We start from the raw sequence: 21861 nt of genomic DNA, 5'->3' as shown, positions 1-21861 counted from the left end.
AAAATGTACATATCAATACTATAGATTTTGACAGGTACAATATATATATATAATATATGGTCCACGACTAATTATGCAGTTTTCATTATGCTATAATTTATTAAGTTTATTACATGGAAAATCACCTGAAAAATCCCGGACCATCGAGAAGTGTGCGAACGGACGACATGAACTTTGTCTTCACGCTGTACTGGAATTGTCCCCGCATAAATCATAGTCATCCAGACGATCTGGATCTGCATAATTAATGTGTGTGTGTGTGTATATGTATGTATAAAAATATAATAAATACTTATTGAAAGACGCAAAGTGTGCATGTAGAATTTCCGGCCAAGTAGGATTACATGTGAAAGTGATAAATAAATCGGGCTTTCCAAATTTACGTACTATGGCCATGGCATCCTGATAGTTTTGTTGCATGTATCTTGGACCATGGAAATGTGGACGGTAATATGATCATTTTGCCTACATGTACGTTGTTATTTTCAGCGTTTGCTTACAATGCATCTGTATGCAAACATTGTATTGTTCCATGCGCAGATCTTGTTGATGTAATCTGAGATAGTTGAGACGCGCGCCCTCTGTTTTAACATAAGCATCTACGACGTACTGTTGGAATAGTTTGCCGCTGGAGTGCAAAATACTGAATGTATTCCTCATTGCTAATCTGTACGCTCTAAAATTGGCATTGAGTAAGCCTTATTTACTTGGCGGTTCTTTTATTGGGAACATATAAATCTTTGTGCCAGCCAATGTCTCCGTAAGGGAATAAAAGTGGATAAACCATAGGATCGCAATTCATATTGAGCGTGGAAATCTGTTTACAGGAGTTGCATATGGGATAGATGCAAATGTCCCTTTCAGCAGGCGTTTCGCCATCTTCTCCGACGAAAATTGCTGCAATGTCGGGGCATTGTATCGTCGAAAATCCTGCCTAGGGTTTTCCTTGAAAACCATTCGTACAGATGCTGTTGGATTGGACTGAGCAATTTCATGCATGTGTTTGTATGATTTAGTGAAGGGGTTGATGGTTCTGAGCATGGAATCTAGCTGGAGAAGTACATTTTCACTGCATGCAGAGTTTGCTTTATTTTGTAAGCATACTGCAGTAGCTTGCGCTGTGTCAAAAACATACAACTGTCCATATCCTGGAGAAGTAGAAGTGTTAGCATATAATGGAGAGATTTGGTGATAAATTTGCCCGTGTATTTTAAAACAGTGGCCAGGAGGTTGAGTTATCCATGCACCCATGGAAGCAAATTTTAGTGAAGAGTTGTATTCTCAAATGTGTTCACGATAATTTTTAGCTTCTGATGTTTGCTGTGTTAGAAGATGTAAAGACACAGGTGGCTCCCGCAAAGGTGGTAAAGCTACTTTAACCGTTGTGGCGGCACCTCGAGTACTTGTTGGATGTATTATGCTCAGCAGGCCAGTATAGTGCATGAGATGGAAGATGATGAATAGGAATCGAGAAATGCCGTGTGGGCTGCATGTGGGCGGGACCGGTTTTGAAGTGGAAGCAGGACGAACCAGAAGAGAAATATATAATTATATAAATATAATATGACTGACTCACTCATCACTAATTCTCCAACTTCCCGTGTAGGTAGAAGGCTGAAATTTGGCAGGATCATTCCTTACAGCTTACAGTGATCCCTCGCTATATCACGCTTCGACTTTCGCGGCTTCACTCCATCGCAGATTTTAAATGTAAGCATATCTAAATATATATCATGGATTTTTTGCTGGTTCACGGATTTCTGCGGACAATGGGTCTTTTAATTTATGGTACGTGCTTCCTCAGTTTGTTTGCTCAGTTGATTTCATACAAGGGATGCTTTTGGCAGATGGCTGAGAAGCTACCCAATCAGAGCACATATTATGTATTAAATAAAACTCCTCAATGATATACAATATGCTTCCCTCGAGGTGCTTTGCACACTTAAAAGCTGTAACAGCACGTATTGATTTTTGATTGTTTGCTTTTCTCTGCCTTTCTCACTCTCTCTGACATTCTCTGATCCTAACGGAGGGGGTGTGAGCAGAGGGGCTGTTTGCACAGAGGCTGTTTGCTTAGAAGATACGGACGCTCCTCTAAAAAATGCTGACGGCCGCTTTATCGCGGTGCTTCCACTTAAAAGCCCAACAGCCCTATTGATTTTTAATTGTTTACTTTTCTCTCTCTCTCTCTCTGACATTCTCTGCTCCTGACGCGCAATTCTTTGAAAAGGAAAATATCTTTGCATTCTTTTAATTGTGAGAAAGAACTGCCATCTCTGTCTTGTCATGGAGCACAGTTTAACGTTTTGACTAAAGTGTGTTATTTCATTTCTAGAGGGCTCTAATAATGTTAAAAAACATATTTTTCGAAGGTCGTAAACAGGTTTTCTATGCTCTAACTGCGAAAATATTAGATTTATAAATAAAGAATCCTACTTCGCAGAAATTCATTTATCGCAGTAGAGTCTGGAAAGGATTAACTGCGATAAACAAGGGTTTACTGTACTTACAACAGTTAAGCAGGTTTCATTTTGAAATTCTATGCGTAACGGTCATAACTGAATCCTACTTACGTGCATATATACGTCCATAGCCTGCAGCTCGGTCGCCGTCTGAGGCGGCGTTGCGTCCTCCATCACCACGCCTCCCACGTAACTGACTGCCTGCCCATATAAGACCGTCCTTCGCTGCGGTCTCTTCATTTCTTTCCTTGGTTCGCAACGGAATTCACGTCTCCCTGCTGATAACTGCAGCCTTTTTATTTAATCCACGACTTCTCCGCTGTTTTATTGTTCGTTTATTACGATTATAGTTATTGTGTAGGTATTTTAGGCTTAGTTTACTGTTGAGGTACCCATTTCCTTTATTTAATCCACAGCTTCTCTGCTGTTTTATTGTTCGTTTATTACGATTATAGTTACGCCTCCCACGTAATTGACTGCCTGCCCATATAAAGCCGTCCGTCGCTCCGGTCTCTTCATTCCCTTCTTTGGCTGCCTGCCTGCCTATATTGCATCCTCTATCCCCACGCCTCCCACGTAATTGACTGCCTGCCAATATAAGGCCGTCCTTCGCTGCGGTCTCTTCATTCCTTTCCTTGGTTCGCCACGGAATTTACATCTCCCTGCTGATAACTGCAGCCTTTTTATTTAATCCACGGCTTCTCCTCTGTTTTATTGTTTGTTTATTACAATTATAGTTATTGTGTAGGTATTTTAGACTTAGTTTACTGTTCTGGTACCCATTTCCTTTATTGTTCCAACCGTACTCCCATTAACATGTCTATCGAGGTGATCACCATAAATCAAAGAACTATCACTTACCGAGTGGTTTCTATGCCCGCAGATGGCGCCTGCCTTTTCCATTCTCTGTGTTACATATTGCACGGACATATCAGGCTCACTCTTGATATCCAGAGGGACATTGTGTCTTATGTATTGAATGACTAGTACAGGTTCAAGGTGTGGACTGATGATGGTACAGGAGATAATTATACTACACAGGAGCACTATAAGAGTGAAATGCTTAAGCCCTTCACCTATGGTTCTGCATGTGAGTTGATGGCTGCCGCTGAATTGTTCAGTTGTCATTTTCAAGTGTACCGAAATAGCCAAATATTTTACACCTTTGGAGAACCGTCAATGCATCTTAAACATCTTAGATTAACAGGAGACGATTTGAGTAGTGGACACTTTGATCTTTATGAATGTTTCAAGTCTAAAAAGCTGGATGCGAAGTTATCGATGAAGCCGGTTGTATGCTTACATCGCTTGACAGATGCCAAATGTCTCTTCAACACAAGTCCAACTGAAACCGATTATGACAGCAGCAATCCAAGCTGTGAGAAAACAGTAAAAAGGAGGCGTGTCAGACGTCATGGCACATTTTCTGATGCACCTAGACGAAAACAACTTTGTGCAGCTGCCACCAAATACTTGCAGAAAAATCCACAAATTAATAGACAGGCTGTCACTAAATACTAGCAGGCAAATCCACAAGTTCATAGAGACACTGTCGCTAAATACTCGCAAGCAAATCCACAAGTTCATAGAAACGCTGTCGCTAAATACTTGCAGGGAAATCCACAAGTTCAAAGAGATGCTGCCGCCAAATATTCGGAGGCAAATCCCCAAGTTCATAGAGCTTCTGTTTCTATGTACAATCCCAATAATGAAAAGCGGCTCATACAAAAACAAGTTTGGCTCAAAAAAGGCGATTGTGGATTTGCGTACGACCCAAACATACATTATGAATCTGACAAAACAGTACACATTGGATCCATGGATGTTCACTGTGACTATTGTCAAGCTCATAGGTGGAAATGTGAGTCTCCTGGTTTGTGCTGTAACGGTGGTAAAGTGTCTCTCAGTCCTTTATGTAAGCTTCCTGACCTTCTTGTGGGCCTGTTAAATGGCAAACATCCTCAAAATGAGCATTTCTTGAGCAACATTCGAAAGTACAACAGCGCATTTCCAATGACATCATTCGGTGCTAACCAAAACATTGAGGGAAATTTTATGCCTTCATTTAAAGTTCAGGGACAAGTGTATCACTTGATTGGCAGTCTTTTACCTATGCCGACTGAGGAACACAAATTTTTGCAAATTTATTTCGTCGGGGACGATGAAAAGGAAGTACAAATGCCCTGCGCTAATGTTTCTGGAGTTAACATACCCTTGGTGCAGCAATTACAAAAAATGCTGCATGATTGTAACACTTACATCCAGGACTTCCACTCCGCAATGGACAGCATTTCAGATGAAGACACAGATTTCAAAGTTGTCATTCACGCCAACAAAAAAACATTATATGCGCACAAAGGCAGGTTTAATAAACCTGCAGTACGTCAAGTTGGTGGTGTCATCGTTGGGCAAACATTCGGCAATAGGGATATTGTCTTGAAAACCAGAGACAATAAACTGCAACGCATTAAGGAAACCCACAGATCCTATGATGCACTTCAATATCCCCTGATGTTCTGCTATGGTGAAGACGGCTATTCTGTGTCTATACCTCAAGTTCATGCTGCCAGTAAGTTACCTATGAAGAAAACCGTCTCTGCAGCAAACTTTTATTCATACCAACTTATGATCAGACAACATCATGATAATACTATCCTTTTCTTCCGAACTTTATTAAATCAGTTTTTAGTTGATATGTATGCAAAAATTGAATCGGAAAGACTAAATTATATCAGACTAAATCAGAAAAAACTACGAGCTGAAAATTACGTTCACTTAAAAGATGCTATTGACAAAAACAACACTAATTTAAGAGAACTTGGTCAAGCTGTGATATTACCATCATCGTTCACTGGAGGACCTCGCTATATGCACGAGCGTACACAAGACGCAATGACATACGGGCGCCATTATGGCCGCCCTGACTTAATTCATCACATTTACTTGCAATCCTAAATGGACTGACATCACTGAAGTTCTCCTTCCATGTCAAAAACCTCACGATCACCACGACCTTTTCAATCGTTTATTTCATCTCAAGATTCACAAAATGATAGACTTGCTCACGAAGAGTAACATTTTCAGCTGTACAAATTGGTACATGTACACCATAGAGTGGCAAAAGCGAGGTATTCCCCATGCACACATTCTGTTGTGGCTAACGTATAGACCAGCCCGCACGCAAGCCTAGCAAGTAAGGGAGCAATGTGAAGGTAGTCTGTCAGCGTTTTTAGGAGGGGTTTTTCCTTGCAGCGTCTATATCCTCTAGGGGTGTGTTCAGCCCCCCAGCTAACACACAGAGACATACATACCCACACATATATACACTTTGGGAGCCAGTGTGTTGTACTATACATGGCAATTAAATTTCAAACAAATTTAGTATGGACATCTAAACAAACCAAACTGCAGCCTTATGGATTTTAAGTTCAAATTATTATTGTACACTTCTAGCAAAATGGGTCTATGATTATTGACAAAGCATGTTGTACGCCCCTCCATTGAAATTAGATATAAAGTCATAAAAGAAGATCACATATTTTTATTGATAGAAGTACAAAATAATTGATCTATGAATTCAGTAGCGCTATGGGGTTTTTTTTTCTCCAATTTTGTTTAAAAAAAATTGTGCATAAACTTGGAAAACTTTAATTGCAAAACTGCAACTGCCAATTTTTCTATTACTTGCTAAAACTCCCTGTTTAAATGCATAAATTCCAAACATAAAATGAGAAAGTCCAGTGTAATCCCTGTTTGCAGCTTTCTTTTGGATTTACACATGTACAAACATTTTTCTTTTCTAATCAAAATCTAAATAAAAATCCCAAAAGTTTCATTGGTTTCAAATAGTAATTATTATTGTGCACTTGTGCCTAACTAACTAGGCCATTCATCAAATGCAGCATACCTCAGACTCTCTCCCTGACGGTTGAGATTTACATTTTTTAAAACAGTCAACATATTTCTATTAATACCCATGCAAAATAATAATTATCTCACATCAAAATAAACTCTTCTATATAATTTATTTACATTGTTGTGAAAATATTTTTGAAAATAATAAAATTCTTTTAGTTAAACTGCACTCCTTCAAGTAAATGATTGTTAAAAAGGAAAAATAAATATGTAGGCTAGTTGTCCAAGAGTTATCAGGAGATAAGTGGAAATACTTGCATTTTTGTCAGTTGTTGCTCTGATGAAGTATATGCTTGGACAAACACAGCACTGTGCCATCTGCTGATTATGCATATCATCACTATAACATTGCCGTAAAAATATAAAAACTTACCGATGTACTATACATAATTTTAGATGAGGTTATATGTTAAATGATGGGAAAAATGTAAGAAATTGAGAAAATGAGAAGAGTTCCAGCATACAGTCAGTTTAAAAAAAAAACATTTAAAAAAGCACATGGCCACATTATAGGGTGTACTTTTATAAATAAGTATTATCTTTAAAATTAGTAAACAATACTGTATATTTTTAAAACTCTACTTTTATAAGGGCAAATACAAAGTGGATAATAAAGGAGCATGAAAATGTCAGCAAGATAATGTACATCTGTGAAACCTGTTATGCAGTTACTTTTTACTTATTTTTTTCTTTAACATTAAATCCTATACTTCTTCTACACAGGGAATAAGCAAATGTAGTTGTACCTGCATAGAACTCCATCATGCAATTTAATTATGATTGTTTCAGGTCATACCGATAGAGATTTTTGATGGCTTCAAGGACCTTTTAAATTTTTTCCATGTAAAACCTCCCTAAACATGTACAGGCCACTTCAGTTATTATTGAACACTTGAGATATTTCCCATTTGAAAATATACATGAAGTTAGTGATACAATGAAATGAAAATTTATTGTGAAAGCTGAAACCAAATTTTAGAAAATATTTGGTCTTGCACCCAGCTCTAAATAAATATTGAATGTGTTTTCAATTTTTAGATTTAAGAATCTATATTAATTCATAAAGAATTTTACACATAGTTTAAAATGCAATTTTAAAAGTAAATCAGTTGGTTTAGTTATGCTGTAATGTACTTTTTAATACTGATTCTCGTGTTTAAAATTGTATTAATACTTACTGTTGTGTCAATACTTATTTGCAGTGATGGCACTTTCTCAAAATATTGTAAATTAATTTCTCTATTTATAAAATTATGCTTAACTTAATGAGTGATTTTGTTTTCTCTCTGTTCTTAATTTTTAATTGTTTGATATGAAGTTTCATGTTTAATATGCAGATATCATTAATATGCTAAATTTTTAATATATAGTGGCAGATATTTTGACTGTTGTTTTTTCTCCTTTTCATTTTCTTTTGTTTTTTTATAGGTACTGCTAACAATGGTTATATAATCATACATTAAAGATGTATTCTCTTTTTTTTGCTAGGCTAAAATAGAATCTGATCGTGTCATTGCATCAGTTGGAAAAAAACTTGTGCAGGAAACTGGAATTAGAGTGAAAAACAAATTCTCAGTCTTATCTTTGGCTCAACACAGAAACTTCAGACAGCTTCTTCAGGGGATAGATGCTGAAGCTCAACACCACCTACTAGAGATCAACATGAAAGAGTTTTCTGGATTTCAAATAGCCAACCTTAATAAGGTGTGCTTTGACTAGAAAGGATTTTTTAAATTCATTTTGGGAGAGGTCTGTCTGTCTGTCCACATGAAACATCTTGGGCCAACAACCAAATAGATCAGTTTTTTTTTTAAATGTGGCAACTGATCATACTACAAAGTTTTGAAATTTCTAAGTCTCCTAAAAGCATTGGCAAAAATTTATCTTAAAACAGAGAAACGCTTTGTACAACTTCAGCTATGAATTACTGTAGTTTACTGTTACAATTTTACCTTGCGAGCAGGTTGCTTGAACATATATATTTTGTATATTTACCTCTTTTACTCATCTAATGCTCAATGCAAGTTATGCCAGAGAGAATATACAATGTGAGCAAGCAGCTCACACAGCAGCACCTTTCCCGTACTGGATTATGTAAGTTAACCATAGAATTACCAAAAAACAAAGTTGTTGTTTTGGAAATGAATGGAAGGGGAAATGCAATAATGTTAGCATATATAAGACTAAATTGATTGAACTTTTATTATATGCAGATTATTGTAAATAACTGATGTTATCAACATGCAGCTAAGCAAAGTTTGAACTAATAACATTACATTGAACTATTACATGAGAAAGGTGCAGCTGCCCCAACTGATATAACTATAGGACAAGGTTAGAAATAGAACTGCAGTTGATATGTGAGCAGATGAGTATAGCAGCTAGGCATTCAGAGGGACTGTTATGTATGTTAAGTGTTTAAGATATTAGCATACTGTACATGTTGATACCTGGTGGTGTCAGTAGATAGCACTGTGATAAGTATAGGTGTTATTCGTACATTGTTTGAAGTAAAGATGGCATCCATCTGACTGCTGTTCTTGTGTGTGCTTTACATATATTACAAGGGCCATGCTGGCCGCTAACAGCAAAGATAGGGCAGGATTACAGTTTGCACCAGTATAATGTACAGCAGACTGTCTGTACATTATGGTTTATACAATATTTGTTATACAATAAATCCATTTGTTTCCAGAATCTTATTTATTTATATCCTTTTTATGAATTACTGTGTTTTAACTAATATTAATAGCTATATGGGGAACTTGTTTCAGTTGTTTTCCTCCTTTAATAGGGTAATATTGATAGTGATTTATGCTGGAATTGGTCATTTTGTATTAATAGTTATTTTTCATTTGTTAATTATTCTGTAAACTCACACAAGTATAATTTTTTTGTTTTTTGCATCACTTATTTGTTCAAGCTTCTTTTTTTTTGCCCTAGCTATAGCTAGACAGTAACATTGAATCATGTTGTACTTTAGCTTATTTCAAACAGCAATGTTACTAAGTGGCTGTACATTTAGGTGGTGCAATTAATTAACACTTTTAATTTTGGGGTTATTTTATGTAGTGGTTAAAATAGAACAAAATAACAGCTAGTACTATGGTGTGGAGGCTTCTTAAGTGATTACTGAGGGACCAGCTAACTTCAAGTACTGGTTTTCTTCCAGTAAATAGATTTTTGTGGCATCTTTGTTGGTAGAGGAAAGAATACACAGGAGTCTGAAATGTAAACTACAAAGGGAAGAACATTTTATGAAGGAGTGAGGCTCAAAAGAGGAGAGAAGTAAAGATTATACAGAAGAGAATAGATAAAAAGATATAATCTCGTGAACTACTGGATATGGACAGCAGTCCACCCCTCTCCTTTTTGGTTGTGTGGAACATTTGAACTGGCACAGTACCTGCCTGCTTTTCTTGGACATGAGGAAACCACTTCTCTTGTATCCTCCCATTCTTGCAACACGACTCTAGATTTATTGCTGAACCCGTTTTATCTGAACTTCGCCAAACCTTCCTACTTTCACTTAACTGCTCACACCACTTTTCATCCTGTCCAGTGTTTGAAGTGAAATTTTAAAACCGATAGTCTGTGTTGTCAACATCTTCTTTCCAATTGTGATGTGTTATACATTTTACATGACATTTTACTCTAGTGGTCCTCCTTGGAGGTTGGAGCAATTTATTTTAATTTAATAAGACATCAAGAAGTGGGGAGGCTTCAGACCAGAGTGTGTTGCTTTTAGTATATGAAATCAAAGAGTCCTTCAAGCCCTGGTCTCCTCTCTTTTCCTGTGCAGAACACTTCACCATCTTCACTTCTTCCACTCTACTGCTTGTGCTGCTCTTCTGCTGGTGGCCTTCATTTGCATGCATTGCAAGACATATTGATCGCTGTGCTGAGAAAATAAGAGTAGACCCCTCACTACAACATTACTATAAACAAATACAAAAATATGTCAGTTAATTTTCTTTTTTACCAAATTTCAGTAAGATCTGTTAAGGCATTTTTGAGAATTTGGGATATTTAGTTTTTTTATTGTGGGAGGGATAGTGTTTATCCCTAAATATTGATATATATTCAAATGTCCTTTCTTGGCTGATACTGACCTAGATGCACTATCTTGCCAATTGTTTTTGAACAAAATGGAAAATAATGTTTTTGTTGATGTATGAATGTATTTATATAGATAAAAATATTGATATATAGATGATTCCGTATATTCTGCAATGAATAAATGTTAAGTTTAAGAGCCTAAAAACTTTTTATAACCATTATATTTGTTAAAAAGGGTATACATTGATGGTACAGGTATCTATAAATCTTGCAGTAAAAGTTTACCATACATATTTGTAAAATTGTGTCCATTTTGACCAGTTACTTTTTTCTGTCTATTCCTAGTTCTTTTCTCTTGCCTCTTTGATAGGACGTTAAGCCTCAGAGTTTTCGGAATGCATATGACATACAAAGGAGAAATCTTTTGGATCAGTTAACAAGAATGAGGTCAAACCTTTTAAAAGCTGCCCGAGGACTGCTAAAAGGACAAGATGAAGGTACTTTGACTTGGGGGGACATGCTGACTTGAGAATTAATCGTTTTCTCAGCAGTCCATTAGTTCACTTTCCTAAGCTTTCACATACCTACACTCACTACCCACTTATACAGAGTCTATTTAGAAATGCCACTCAAACTATCATATATGTCATTGAGATATAAAGTATTATTAGAAAACCCATGCAGATACTGGAAGAACATGCAAACAGTACAATTGACAATGCTTGAGCCAGGATTTTAACTTGGGTCTCTTCACCTGTGATGCAGCAGTGGTAACCAACAAGCTGTCACAACTTAAAAATTTCAAAATTTTACCATTGTTGTCTTATCATCATATAATTGTTTTTTCCATAGTTTAGAAAAAGGTCCCAAGTCTGCCAATACAATTTTATGGTTTTTAAAATCATCTTACAAAATTAACACTGCTATAAATAAAACAATCAGCAATATAAAACCCCACACAGAGTTGTGCCAACTAAAAAAATATAAACTAATATATTTAAGATGCATTAAATCATTCAGAATTAAACTAGCTGTTGTAATTCAAAGTATCAGATTTCATTAGCAAGAGCTATAATTACATTTGTACATCTGTTTGAGATTGTAAAGGAACAATTAAATAAGTGTAGCAGGACTTTTATTATAGGTGAACAAAAAGCAAACTTTTCTCAAGCACATACAGTACACTGTAAAATGCACTAATAATGCATTTATTTTATATATTATTACATGAATGTGAATTTTGTCTTTATTTACCTGGAAAAGAAGTTTCCGGGGCTGTCGTCATTTTGAAATAAAAAAAAAAAAAAAAAAGGCAGCTGCAAAGTACCTTTGTTGTTTTAATACATGTGTGCTCAAGAACTAAAACATTTTTAAGTTCTGATGCTACATTACCAGCTCTGTGAAACAAACATAACTGGCACTTTTATTGCAGCAATTATTAAAAAAATGTTGTGCTGCGCCTCCTTATTACACGAGATTGGTGCCACCCTTTCATTATTTATTTTTTCTTTTAAATGTGTATTGACTTTAAAATTTACCATAGTAGTACCTCACAAATCAGAGCAGTTCACCAGACAAACTTCTATCAATCCACTTATCTAACTGGAACACAAATGTTTCAATCTGTTAAACTCTTTCAGTAAGCTGAACTGCAGTGTCTTGTGTCGTGTTATTGATGCATTGTGCAACTGTAAAACAGAGCAGGATAATTATTTTTTCAAGTTAGTGAGCATGCTTATCATCATGCATGACTTTACTTCTGGTAACAGCAGCCAAAAAAACAAAGTCCTCACTAACTGTATAAGGCTTTTGGCATTTGTCTATTAATTATGCTATTTGTACTTTGGGAATTTTCCTTTCTTTTTCCACTACATGTTTGATTTATGTTCACAGACGTATGTTCACAGCAGGAGAATTCAGTTGTTTTTAGCCCATGTTTGATGCCTTGTTTCTAAATGGCTTGAATTTAACAGGTTTTAAGATGCCATGGGGGAAGAATTCTGAGCACAAAACACCTGTAGTGAATTGGGCTCATCAATAGCCAAGCATATAAAACTACACTGGAGAAAATCTGCATGACATTTGCGCATTTTGGCTTTTTTTTCCCCAATAAGTCTTTGCTCTTTGCCTTCCGTTAATGAATATGAGTTTCTGGCTGTTGAGATCACAAGCACATCTTTGCGCAAAGCAACAGTCCATTGCAAAGTTGAGGTTGTATCTCCTATTTCAGTTACCAAATGTATTGCATTTAGGTAAATTATAAAAGTTTTGTGAAAAAAATCTCTTCATCATATAATAAAAGGTTTATTTATTAATTTGTAGTTTTAAAAATATGTTTACCCTACATTGATGCATTCTAACAGATTAAGATAAAGTAAATGGTATTTCTCTACCTCAGTGTGTTGTTATATGTTATGTAAAAATCTAAAGATCAGTTTATTGCAGTGTTTGGACAAGTTGAAGTCTGTGCATGTCACGACTGGATAGGGTGTGCCTCTTGCCTGTGGAAAACGCTGGTGCAAACACTGGTATGAGCTCATGCTGATTGGCCCAAATGTTTAGTGAACCCATTATGAATAAATCTGATGTGGCAGCTACTATCAATTGTCAAAATAAAGTAAAAAATTCCCACACTTGTCAACTTGTCAGGTTTGACCATGGAATTACTTTTTTTGTTTGCTTATCGAATTACATTGCTAGTATCTTCAGAATTCTTATTAAATCTTCTTATTAAATCAAACATTTAAAGATATTTTTTTAATTATAGATGCTTTGTGTGGTTATTATTGGATACATTTAACACAGAAGATGTAGAGTCAAATTTTCATACATTTCAATGTGCTAAGGACTTGGCTACATTCAGTGTAAGGTGGACCTAATGAAAACAAGTAATTCTTCAGTATGTCCAATTTAAGTGTTATCTTTTTATGTTTTTGCTGGACAGATCAGATACATAGTATCACCATTGCACAGATGGGAAATTATCAAGAATTTTTGAAGAGTTGCCCTTCTCCATTGCGTGAGGTGGATCCTGATCAGCCAAAAAGACTGCATACATTTGGAAATCCTTTTAAATTAGACAAAAAGGTAAAAAAAATATTTTGGATGAACATGCCCCCAATTTACAATCGTCTTTAACTTTGCCATTTAAAAAAATAAAGCGTGTTTTTTGAACACTAGCTAGTTCTCATAATTTGTTCATAGAGATCAATGCAAGTGTATATTTGCACAATCAAAAGTGATTTTTCAAAATTTAAGTAAAATATTAAGTCTGTAAGGCATCTCCAAGACCATCGAAATGTCTAGATGAATGACATTTATTTGTTAAAGGAGTACCCCACCCAAAAGTGATATTTTTCTGTTATTTACCTCCTGTAGTTTATAGTGATTTTTGAGTAAAATTTTTAAATTCATGTTTTCTTGGAAAGTTGTGGTAATAAGGTTCCTAGTACGTGTCCTTCAATGAGGGCCAGTGTTGTACAACAGCAAACAATATCAAAACCTTTATGGAAAAATCTCAGAATAACTTGTTCAATAATCTCCATATAAGGTACCTAGTTGTATGCTCACATTGTTCCAAATACATGCATTTTTTCTAAAATATTGTTAAAGAAACCAGTTCTGGAAAACTCCTCTTGTTAATGAAAGTGGAAGGTGCACAAATGAAAATCCACTTTTGATTTGAAGACCTGCCTTCCCCTTTATTCATTGCTCAGGAGTTTTGCTCAGTAATATCTTATTTACTAGCTACCCTGGCACTTCATATGATATTAGCATAGCAGAGCATGGTCTGAGAGAGGTTTACAGATTAAAAAGAGAAGCAAGTGAAGACATGATCAAAAAAAAAAAATATGTCCTGTACTTGCGCGTGTTGGAGATGCTTTGACAAGCAGAAGGTCAATTCATTGTTACAGTTTCACAGTATGCCATTGAAATACCTGGAAATATGGTTCTATGGCTAAAGGACCATCAAATGAGAGGAGAAGCCCAATGTATCAGGAAATGTGGCATTTCTATTTTTCATAAAAAACGTTAGATTAAACAGTTTAAACAAGTTGTAATTACCGGATAAAAAAGTATAATTTTTGGGTGGAATATTCCTTAAAAAAGAGACTTTGCAAAGCATACAAGATTACTGTACAGCATCAATATATGAACTAAACAGTTAAAAAAATCTCAGAAGGTACAAAATGTATAATCAATTAATGCAGCACAAACTTATATGCCCACTTGCTCGTCATATTATATAATAAATATTAACAGTAAGTATGATCAGATACATAAATTAGTTACAGCAAAAATTTGTGAACTTGCTGAAAGGAGCAATTTCACTACTACAAGGTTTGAGAAGAGATGTAGCTAGTGAATCAAGGCACCAGTGGTTGTCCTAGATTTAGAAGGAGGGTTGGTGATATCACAAGGAAATCATCGGGAGAAGAGTGTGAGGGAAAGAGGAACAAGTAGGGAGAATATCAAAATGTAACATATTGAAGGAAAAAAGGCAGTGTTTATATAAGCCACAGGTGTCGAACTCAAGTCCTGGAGGGCCGCAGTAGCTGCAGGTTTTCTTTCTCACATTCTTCACCATTAGTGAGACGTTTTTGCTGCTAATTAACGTCCTTTGTCTTTGTTTTAATTAACTTGACTCAGGCCCCTTAGTTGTCTCTATTTCCTTAATTAGAAGCCAAACAATAATGAGACACAAAACAAGCTGCCACCTGACCAGCTCACCTGTGCTCATCACACAATATCAGAAAATAAAGAAAGGTGAAAGTCTCTGTAAGGTTGATCTCTCAGGTCACCCAAACATTTTGACAGTGTTCTTAGATAAAACAGAAAAATCAACAGTTTTAGAAATGTCTGCTGTAGTAGAATGAGAGCAGCAACAAGCTGTGGAATTAAATAATGGGTTTAATTAACTGCAATAATCAGCTTCTCATTAAGAGATTGGTTGGAGTGAAATTGATTGGAGTTTGAAAACCCAGTTCAGCTGGTCTTCTTTTGGCTTGTTTCACATCTCATTTCTGTTTGGTTGCCATTTAATGAAGAAAGGAATCAATTCAGGGGTCTGAATCCTTAAAAACCGGGCTATTAACATGAAGGGAGAAGAAGATAATTAGCAGTGAAAACTGGTCACTGATTAGGAAAAGGGTTAGAATGAAAACGTGCAGCAACTGCAGCTGACCAGGACTGGAGTTCGACACCCTTGAAAAAGCTATTAAATTAAATATGCTATTTTCAGACTTGGCATGTGAGCTGTGTCTCTGGCTGCCAGGTCTCAAAGATCAGTTTGTGGTACAAACTCAGTGGCATGGCCTATCAGTGCCCTGAATATTGGAAAACTGTAAGCACACTGTTTTTATGGAAATGCACACAATTTAATACCTAGTTCAAACATTGCCTGGAGATATATTTGGGGTCATTGTCTTGCTGTAGGATTAGCCCCTGACCTACTAGATGCAGACCAGACGATATTGCATAGTGCTGTAAAATGATGCGATATTCCTTGCAATTCAGAATGCCAGTCATTAAGAACCCCAGACCATCATACTTCGTCCTCCATGTTTGACAGTTTGTGTCACACACTGAGGTCCAAATTCAACGGTGTACAAACACCATGCGTAGTCCACAGCTGGTATTTCATGGCTGTGGCAAGCCTTGATTTCTTATTTATTCCTTTATCTTACTTTCTTACTGCCACTAACCCTGTCAAACCTGCAGCATAAAGTCTCCTCTTTACAGTGGAAACTGAGACTTGCTTTTTTTCGACCACTGTTAAGCTGTGCTTGAAGCTGTTCTACTGTGAGGTGCCTATCACGCACGCAGGTGACCCTCAGAAAACTGTCTTCTGATTGGGTTATGACTTTGGGTCTTCCAGATCTCTTCCTGTCAGTGTTTCTTCCAGTTTCCAATTGCTTTTGGATTGTGTATGACACCATATTCACTGACACGTCGATCTTTTTTCCTCTCAAAATGAAAGACCTACACTTCTGAGGGTCATAATGCTATGTCTCATATGTATTGATTAATTTCTTTTGAAGGTCAAGAAATGTAAATCCAGTAAGTGTCCACAGCATTAGTAGAAAAATAAATGAATAGTGTGTGAGTGCAAATGAATCAGAAACAGAGAAAAAGGTAAGCAGAACGGATGACTGGTCAGCATGGATATTTGAGTCACTTTGAATGGAACATTTTATCAGTTGGTTTACAGTAAGTAATGAAATTTAACAAAGTCTGTGATAAATAAGTTGACATGGTGAAGATGTCACTAGAGAAACAGACGCACAGGCTCAAGCATACAATATACAAAAACAAGCTCCACATTTATAAACTTTAAATGTAATTCAGCAAACTTGTTACATAATAAATAAATACTGTACTTCCCTTTCAGTGTCAAATCGAATTATTGTTCAAAACCCTCAAATGGTTACTTAATCAGTATTTATATACAGCAGTAATACATTTATTTATGTTTCAATTAATAGTTTAATCCTCATCTTTATAAATTTGCAGTGGATTTCTCTCCTTGGGTATGCAGTTTTCGCTCCCTGTTGTGCATTAGAGCTAAATGAATTCTTAATGTGATAGTTTGAAATTATTTCTCCATTTATTGCCTTTGTACAGGGAATGATGATTGATGAAGCTGATGAGTTTGTGACTGGTCCTCAAAATAAAAATAAGCGACCCGGAGACTCTAACTTGCAGGGAATGCTGAAGAGGCGAAGGAGCATGTCTCCTTTATTCAGGGGAGCACACCTTGTTTCTGCACAAGGAGTCACTAACCACACAGGTGGAAAGTTATCATTAGCTTCACCTGCAAAACTGACTCAAACAAACAATGAAAACTCTGTATGTAACGCTAAAGGTAGGTTATGAATAATAACCTGTATTATATACAAAAGTCCAGTTGGAGTAGTAGATAAGGTCTAACTCAGAAGTGAGAGAGAAATTAGATGACAAAACTCTATAGTATTTTTACTTGAGTGCAGAATGTTTGGCAATTTATAGTTGTCTTTTAACCTTTATATATGTTTTTGTATGGGATTGTATGTACAACTAGCAGAGAAAATGTAAGCAACCCCAAACTCCACAGAAAGAGCAGCCAGACTAGATGTCATATCAGGAGTATCTGAGGCAGCAGCACCAAATATTTTTTCCAATGGAAATGTTAAATGCTTTTTTTTTTGTAATTGCACAGGCTTACCATGAACTTCAATGCCTCCACCTTATTGCAAATATGTTATATTTAAAATAATTGTGATTGACAGCATGCATGGGAAACCAGCATGTATCTTGGCTTCAAAGTAACAACCAGTTTTTTAATGGGGGCTGCAGTCATTCTAAAAGCAAACACTCACAAAAACACTCATTCAAACTGGCTAAATTAGAATCACTTTGTACCTGTGGGAGGAATATTGGAGGGTCAAGTGAAAATCCGGTGTAACACTGATGGCATAATTTAAAGCTAGTGTCCTGAAGCTACGAGGCAACTGTGCAAACTACTGAGCCACTGTAATGCCCCAGTGCAAATTGTTTTTGCAGTATTGACTAATTAAATGTGTTATTTAAGTTGCTCATAGCTAATCTTGTATTAGTAGACTTCTGTAAAAAACATGAATATTTTATTCATTTTACCCCTTTTATGGTAACTCATCAATATTCATGAGTTGAGTGGAGCCTTCAAACAAAAACAAAATGGTAAACAAAAGGCAGCAAAGCCAGTCTTAGAACAGATTGAAACTAAAGCGATAATGATGATGACGTGAGTTAGTCTTTAGATGTTGACATAGATAATGAAACTGACACCTGTAGATTTCGACTTATTAGGTTTCAGTGATGTTCACGGTTGGATAAATATAGTCTAGTGGAGAAAATAGTTGTTGAAATGAAACGCTATGCTGAGTAGTATCAGAAAAGTCACATTCACTGGTGGCCAGTTGTTGCAAATGACATGGGTGTTTCTTCGTCTCCTGATACTGTGGGCCATAGTGGATAAACCAGTCCAGAGATGTTACCGGTCCAAAACCAGTTTTTAGACACCCATTTTTGGTAAAGTTATGTGTGAGTGTCATTTTTCACTCATTATGAAGTACCTGCATTTAACTAATAAGCATTGAGAAGCCAATCACCCAGCACCATTGTACAAACTGTGGGAAAAGTGTCAGGAAATCATCAAAAATATGCAGAAGATGTGCGAGTTCACGATCATGACATAAATACTGCTGAAAGCCTCATGAGTTACAAGGGAAGGCTGTCTTAGATACAGTACAGTACATTGCATCTAAACAGGCATAATCCAGTATCAAGTTCTACATGCTATGTGAAAGCACGCTCTGCATACTTCTGGAACTTGGTCCCTCTATCGGTGTAAAGTATCAAGAAGGATGGCAAGTGCAGTCAATATGGCTTTGCCATGTCATCTGCTGTCACTGGCAGACCCTTTGCTTGATCAAGATGGACAGTTTCAATTCCTCACCTGAACTGCTTTTAACTTCAAAGGAAAACTGATGCATATGGCACTGTACAGCCAAACCGCCATAATATGCTTGGTGACTCTTGTTGTGTGAATGTGTCTAGCTGAGTGGCAGAAAGGCAAAGCGATTGTGATGAAATGAAAGAAAGAATAGAATATTTGTATATTTTTTTATTAACAATGTTTTAATATATGTTTCATCATATTTCAGTTTTGGAAACAAGTCCTGTTGTTTATTTGAATAGCGTGCTTGAAAACAACATTGAGAATGAACAGAAGCAAGATCTGGAAGACACACGTGCCTCTGTAAACTCAGAAAACTCATCTTTTGAGTCTCTCTCTGAAGTGGAAAATCATATAGAGGACGTCTGCATTGACCTCTACCCAGATATGTTCATTGAAAATCTGGAAGACGAGCAGAAACTTGCACAGTCTCCAAGCAAAATTAAAAGGATGAAAGAATTAAGATGTCAAGAAAATAATGCAGAACTTAAAGTTTTGATTATCAGAGAGATACGAAAACCTGGCAGAAGTAAGTGCAGTATTTGACTGGGTGGGATAATTATTTATTGTTCTAAACATGTATCCATTATCTGTAACTGCTATATACTGTACAATAGAGATTCATGAGAACAGAGCTTATCACAGGGTGCAATCATGCACATAGCCACACTCATTTAAAACTCCGTTACCCTAAGCTGGCCATCATCAAAGGGTCAAAAGAGAACTGAAGTACATGGAGAATACCCCATGCGGCTGCAGACTTACTGTTTGCTAGTACCTGTATAATCTGGAACTTCTGTATTACTAACATATACTTTGCAAAACCTATTAAGACTTTTCATTTCACTAATGTTTTAGATGGGCAGGAATCATCTCTAGTAACAGCACTGAAGCAACATTCAAAGCTGGTCTGACCAGGCACCCCTAACTCCAGTAACATCCTCCGGCCTTCTAAAAATATATAATCCCTCCAGTGTGTCCTGGGTCTATACCTTGGCATTTCCTATTGGGCTAAGACTGGTACACTTCCTGACAGAGTTGCCACAAGGTATTGTAACTACATTCCCAAACCACCTCAACTGGCTCTTCATGATTGGAGAAGCAGCTGTTCTATTCTGAGGTCTGTGCTTCCAAGCTCCTCAACATTACATGGTAGAATGAGGGAGCACAGCAGCTCTGCACAGAAACCACATTTTGACCATTTGTACTTGCAGTCTCATTCTTTTAGTCACTATTAAAGTTTGTTCAGCACAGTTCAGAGTTGTGAGAGCTATAACATATGTATGAATCAGCTTGGTACAAGGCATTAGACCATCACAGGGGTGGTGTGATCAAGCACACATCCTCACCCATACTTGCACACAACCTTTCAGAGTTTCCGGATAACCTGCAAGTATAGAGTAAACATTAAGAAATGTAAAAAGTATGCACACTATTTTGTTGTCTAATGAATGACTCAAAGAAGATTAAGCTTTACTATTTGAAGTTATCAGTTTGTTGATAGACTACTTCTGGAGGCTACTCCATTTTTTAAGAAAATGTCTCAATTATTGTTACAGCCTGTTCCATATTATTTACTAATTAGAAACAACGTATGGTGTTTCCTTCTTTCTAAGTAATATAGTTGTGATAATTTTGTTTAGTCTTTGTATCCTCCTTGGTCTAGTTGACCTTGTTGTTATAAACCCTGCATGTTAGGTTAACTGGCAGATCTAAATTTGCTTGGGATGAGTGAGTTTGATCTTAGATAGGAAGTGTCTGGTCTACATTTTACTTCTGACTTGCTTGGCAAATCTCCCGCTAAGAATAAAATCTGTATTGCACAATCAAGAAATGGATGAAACATTTAAAATATGAATGGATAATTATTCTCATAAAAACCCAGGAATATAAATGTCGGCTTTGTTTTTCTCATTTTTGGATATATATATATATATATATATATATATATATATATATATATATATATATATATATATATATATATATATATATATATATATATATATACTAATAAAAGGCAAAGCCCTCACTGACTGACTAATTCTCCAAGTTCCCGTGTAGGTAGAAGGCTGAAATTTGGCAGGCTCATTCCTTACAGCTTACTTACAAAAGTTGGGCAGGTTTCATTTCGAAATTCTACGCGTAATGGTCATAACTGGAAGCTATTTTTCTCCATATACTGTAATGGAGTTGAGCTGGATGGCCGTGGGGGGGCGGAGTTTTGTGTGACGTCATCACGCCTCCCACATAATCACGTGAACTGACTATCAACGCAGTACATAGAAAACCAGGAAGAGCTCAAAAAAGCACTGAAGAAAACATGCATTATATAATTGAGAAGGCAACGAAACAATAAGAAGCGAGCGACTGACATATACAACCATATTCATGAGTGCTGCTACTTCGGAAACAAAGCACGTTGTAAACCTAAAGTTTAAATTAAGTTCATAGACAGGCTGCCGCTGGCGTTTTTAATTTAGTGCCTGCCCATATAAGGCCGTCCGTCAGCAGCAATCCAATAGAAACACTGCCGCTAAATATTCACGGGTGAAGGACTGTGCTTATGCAGAGGAAGATGAGATGGTCAGGGTGGTGTTTGGCACAAACTAGGCGAAACTGCGAGAGAAACTTTTAAGTGTCGGGTCTTAGCTGACATTACATACAGCTGTGGACATCACACGAGATGGCACCAGCACAGCTGAGAACCTTCGATGCAAGAACACCAAGTGGCTCACATGAACTGACGCAGTGCACAGACAAAAAGCAACAGTTCCAAAGAGTGCTGAACAAAAACCGAATTACACAATTGAGAAGGCAGCAAAAAAATATGAAGCGTCTGATACATACAAGCATATTCATAAGTGCAGCTACTGCGGAAACAAAGCACGGTGGAAAAAGTGAATGTCCCGCTAAAGGAAGACAGTGTAAAAAACCCGTGCATGCAGT

The 21861-nt window shown here is 36.6% G+C and overlaps 1 protein-coding gene across 1 annotated transcript in view; it reads left to right on the top strand.

Annotated features, from left to right (window-relative positions):
* ints6 (integrator complex subunit 6) overlaps positions 1-21861 on the top strand; it is a 64857-nt gene that overhangs the window by 31046 nt on the left and 11950 nt on the right. The window contains exons 12-16 of the mRNA XM_039745220.1: positions 7866-8081; positions 10807-10933; positions 13381-13523; positions 17061-17301; positions 19121-19441. Coding sequence (XP_039601154.1) covers positions 7866-8081; positions 10807-10933; positions 13381-13523; positions 17061-17301; positions 19121-19441 — 1048 coding nt within the window. The remainder of the gene's footprint in view (positions 1-7865; positions 8082-10806; positions 10934-13380; positions 13524-17060; positions 17302-19120; positions 19442-21861) is intronic.

The sequence above is a fragment of the Polypterus senegalus genome, chromosome 2 (genome assembly GCF_016835505.1).
Source record: "Polypterus senegalus isolate Bchr_013 chromosome 2, ASM1683550v1, whole genome shotgun sequence".
NCBI classification, from domain to species: Eukaryota; Metazoa; Chordata; class Cladistia; order Polypteriformes; family Polypteridae; genus Polypterus; species Polypterus senegalus.
Note: the sequence above shows the minus strand (reverse complement) of the source record. Positions and strands in the feature narration are given on the sequence as shown.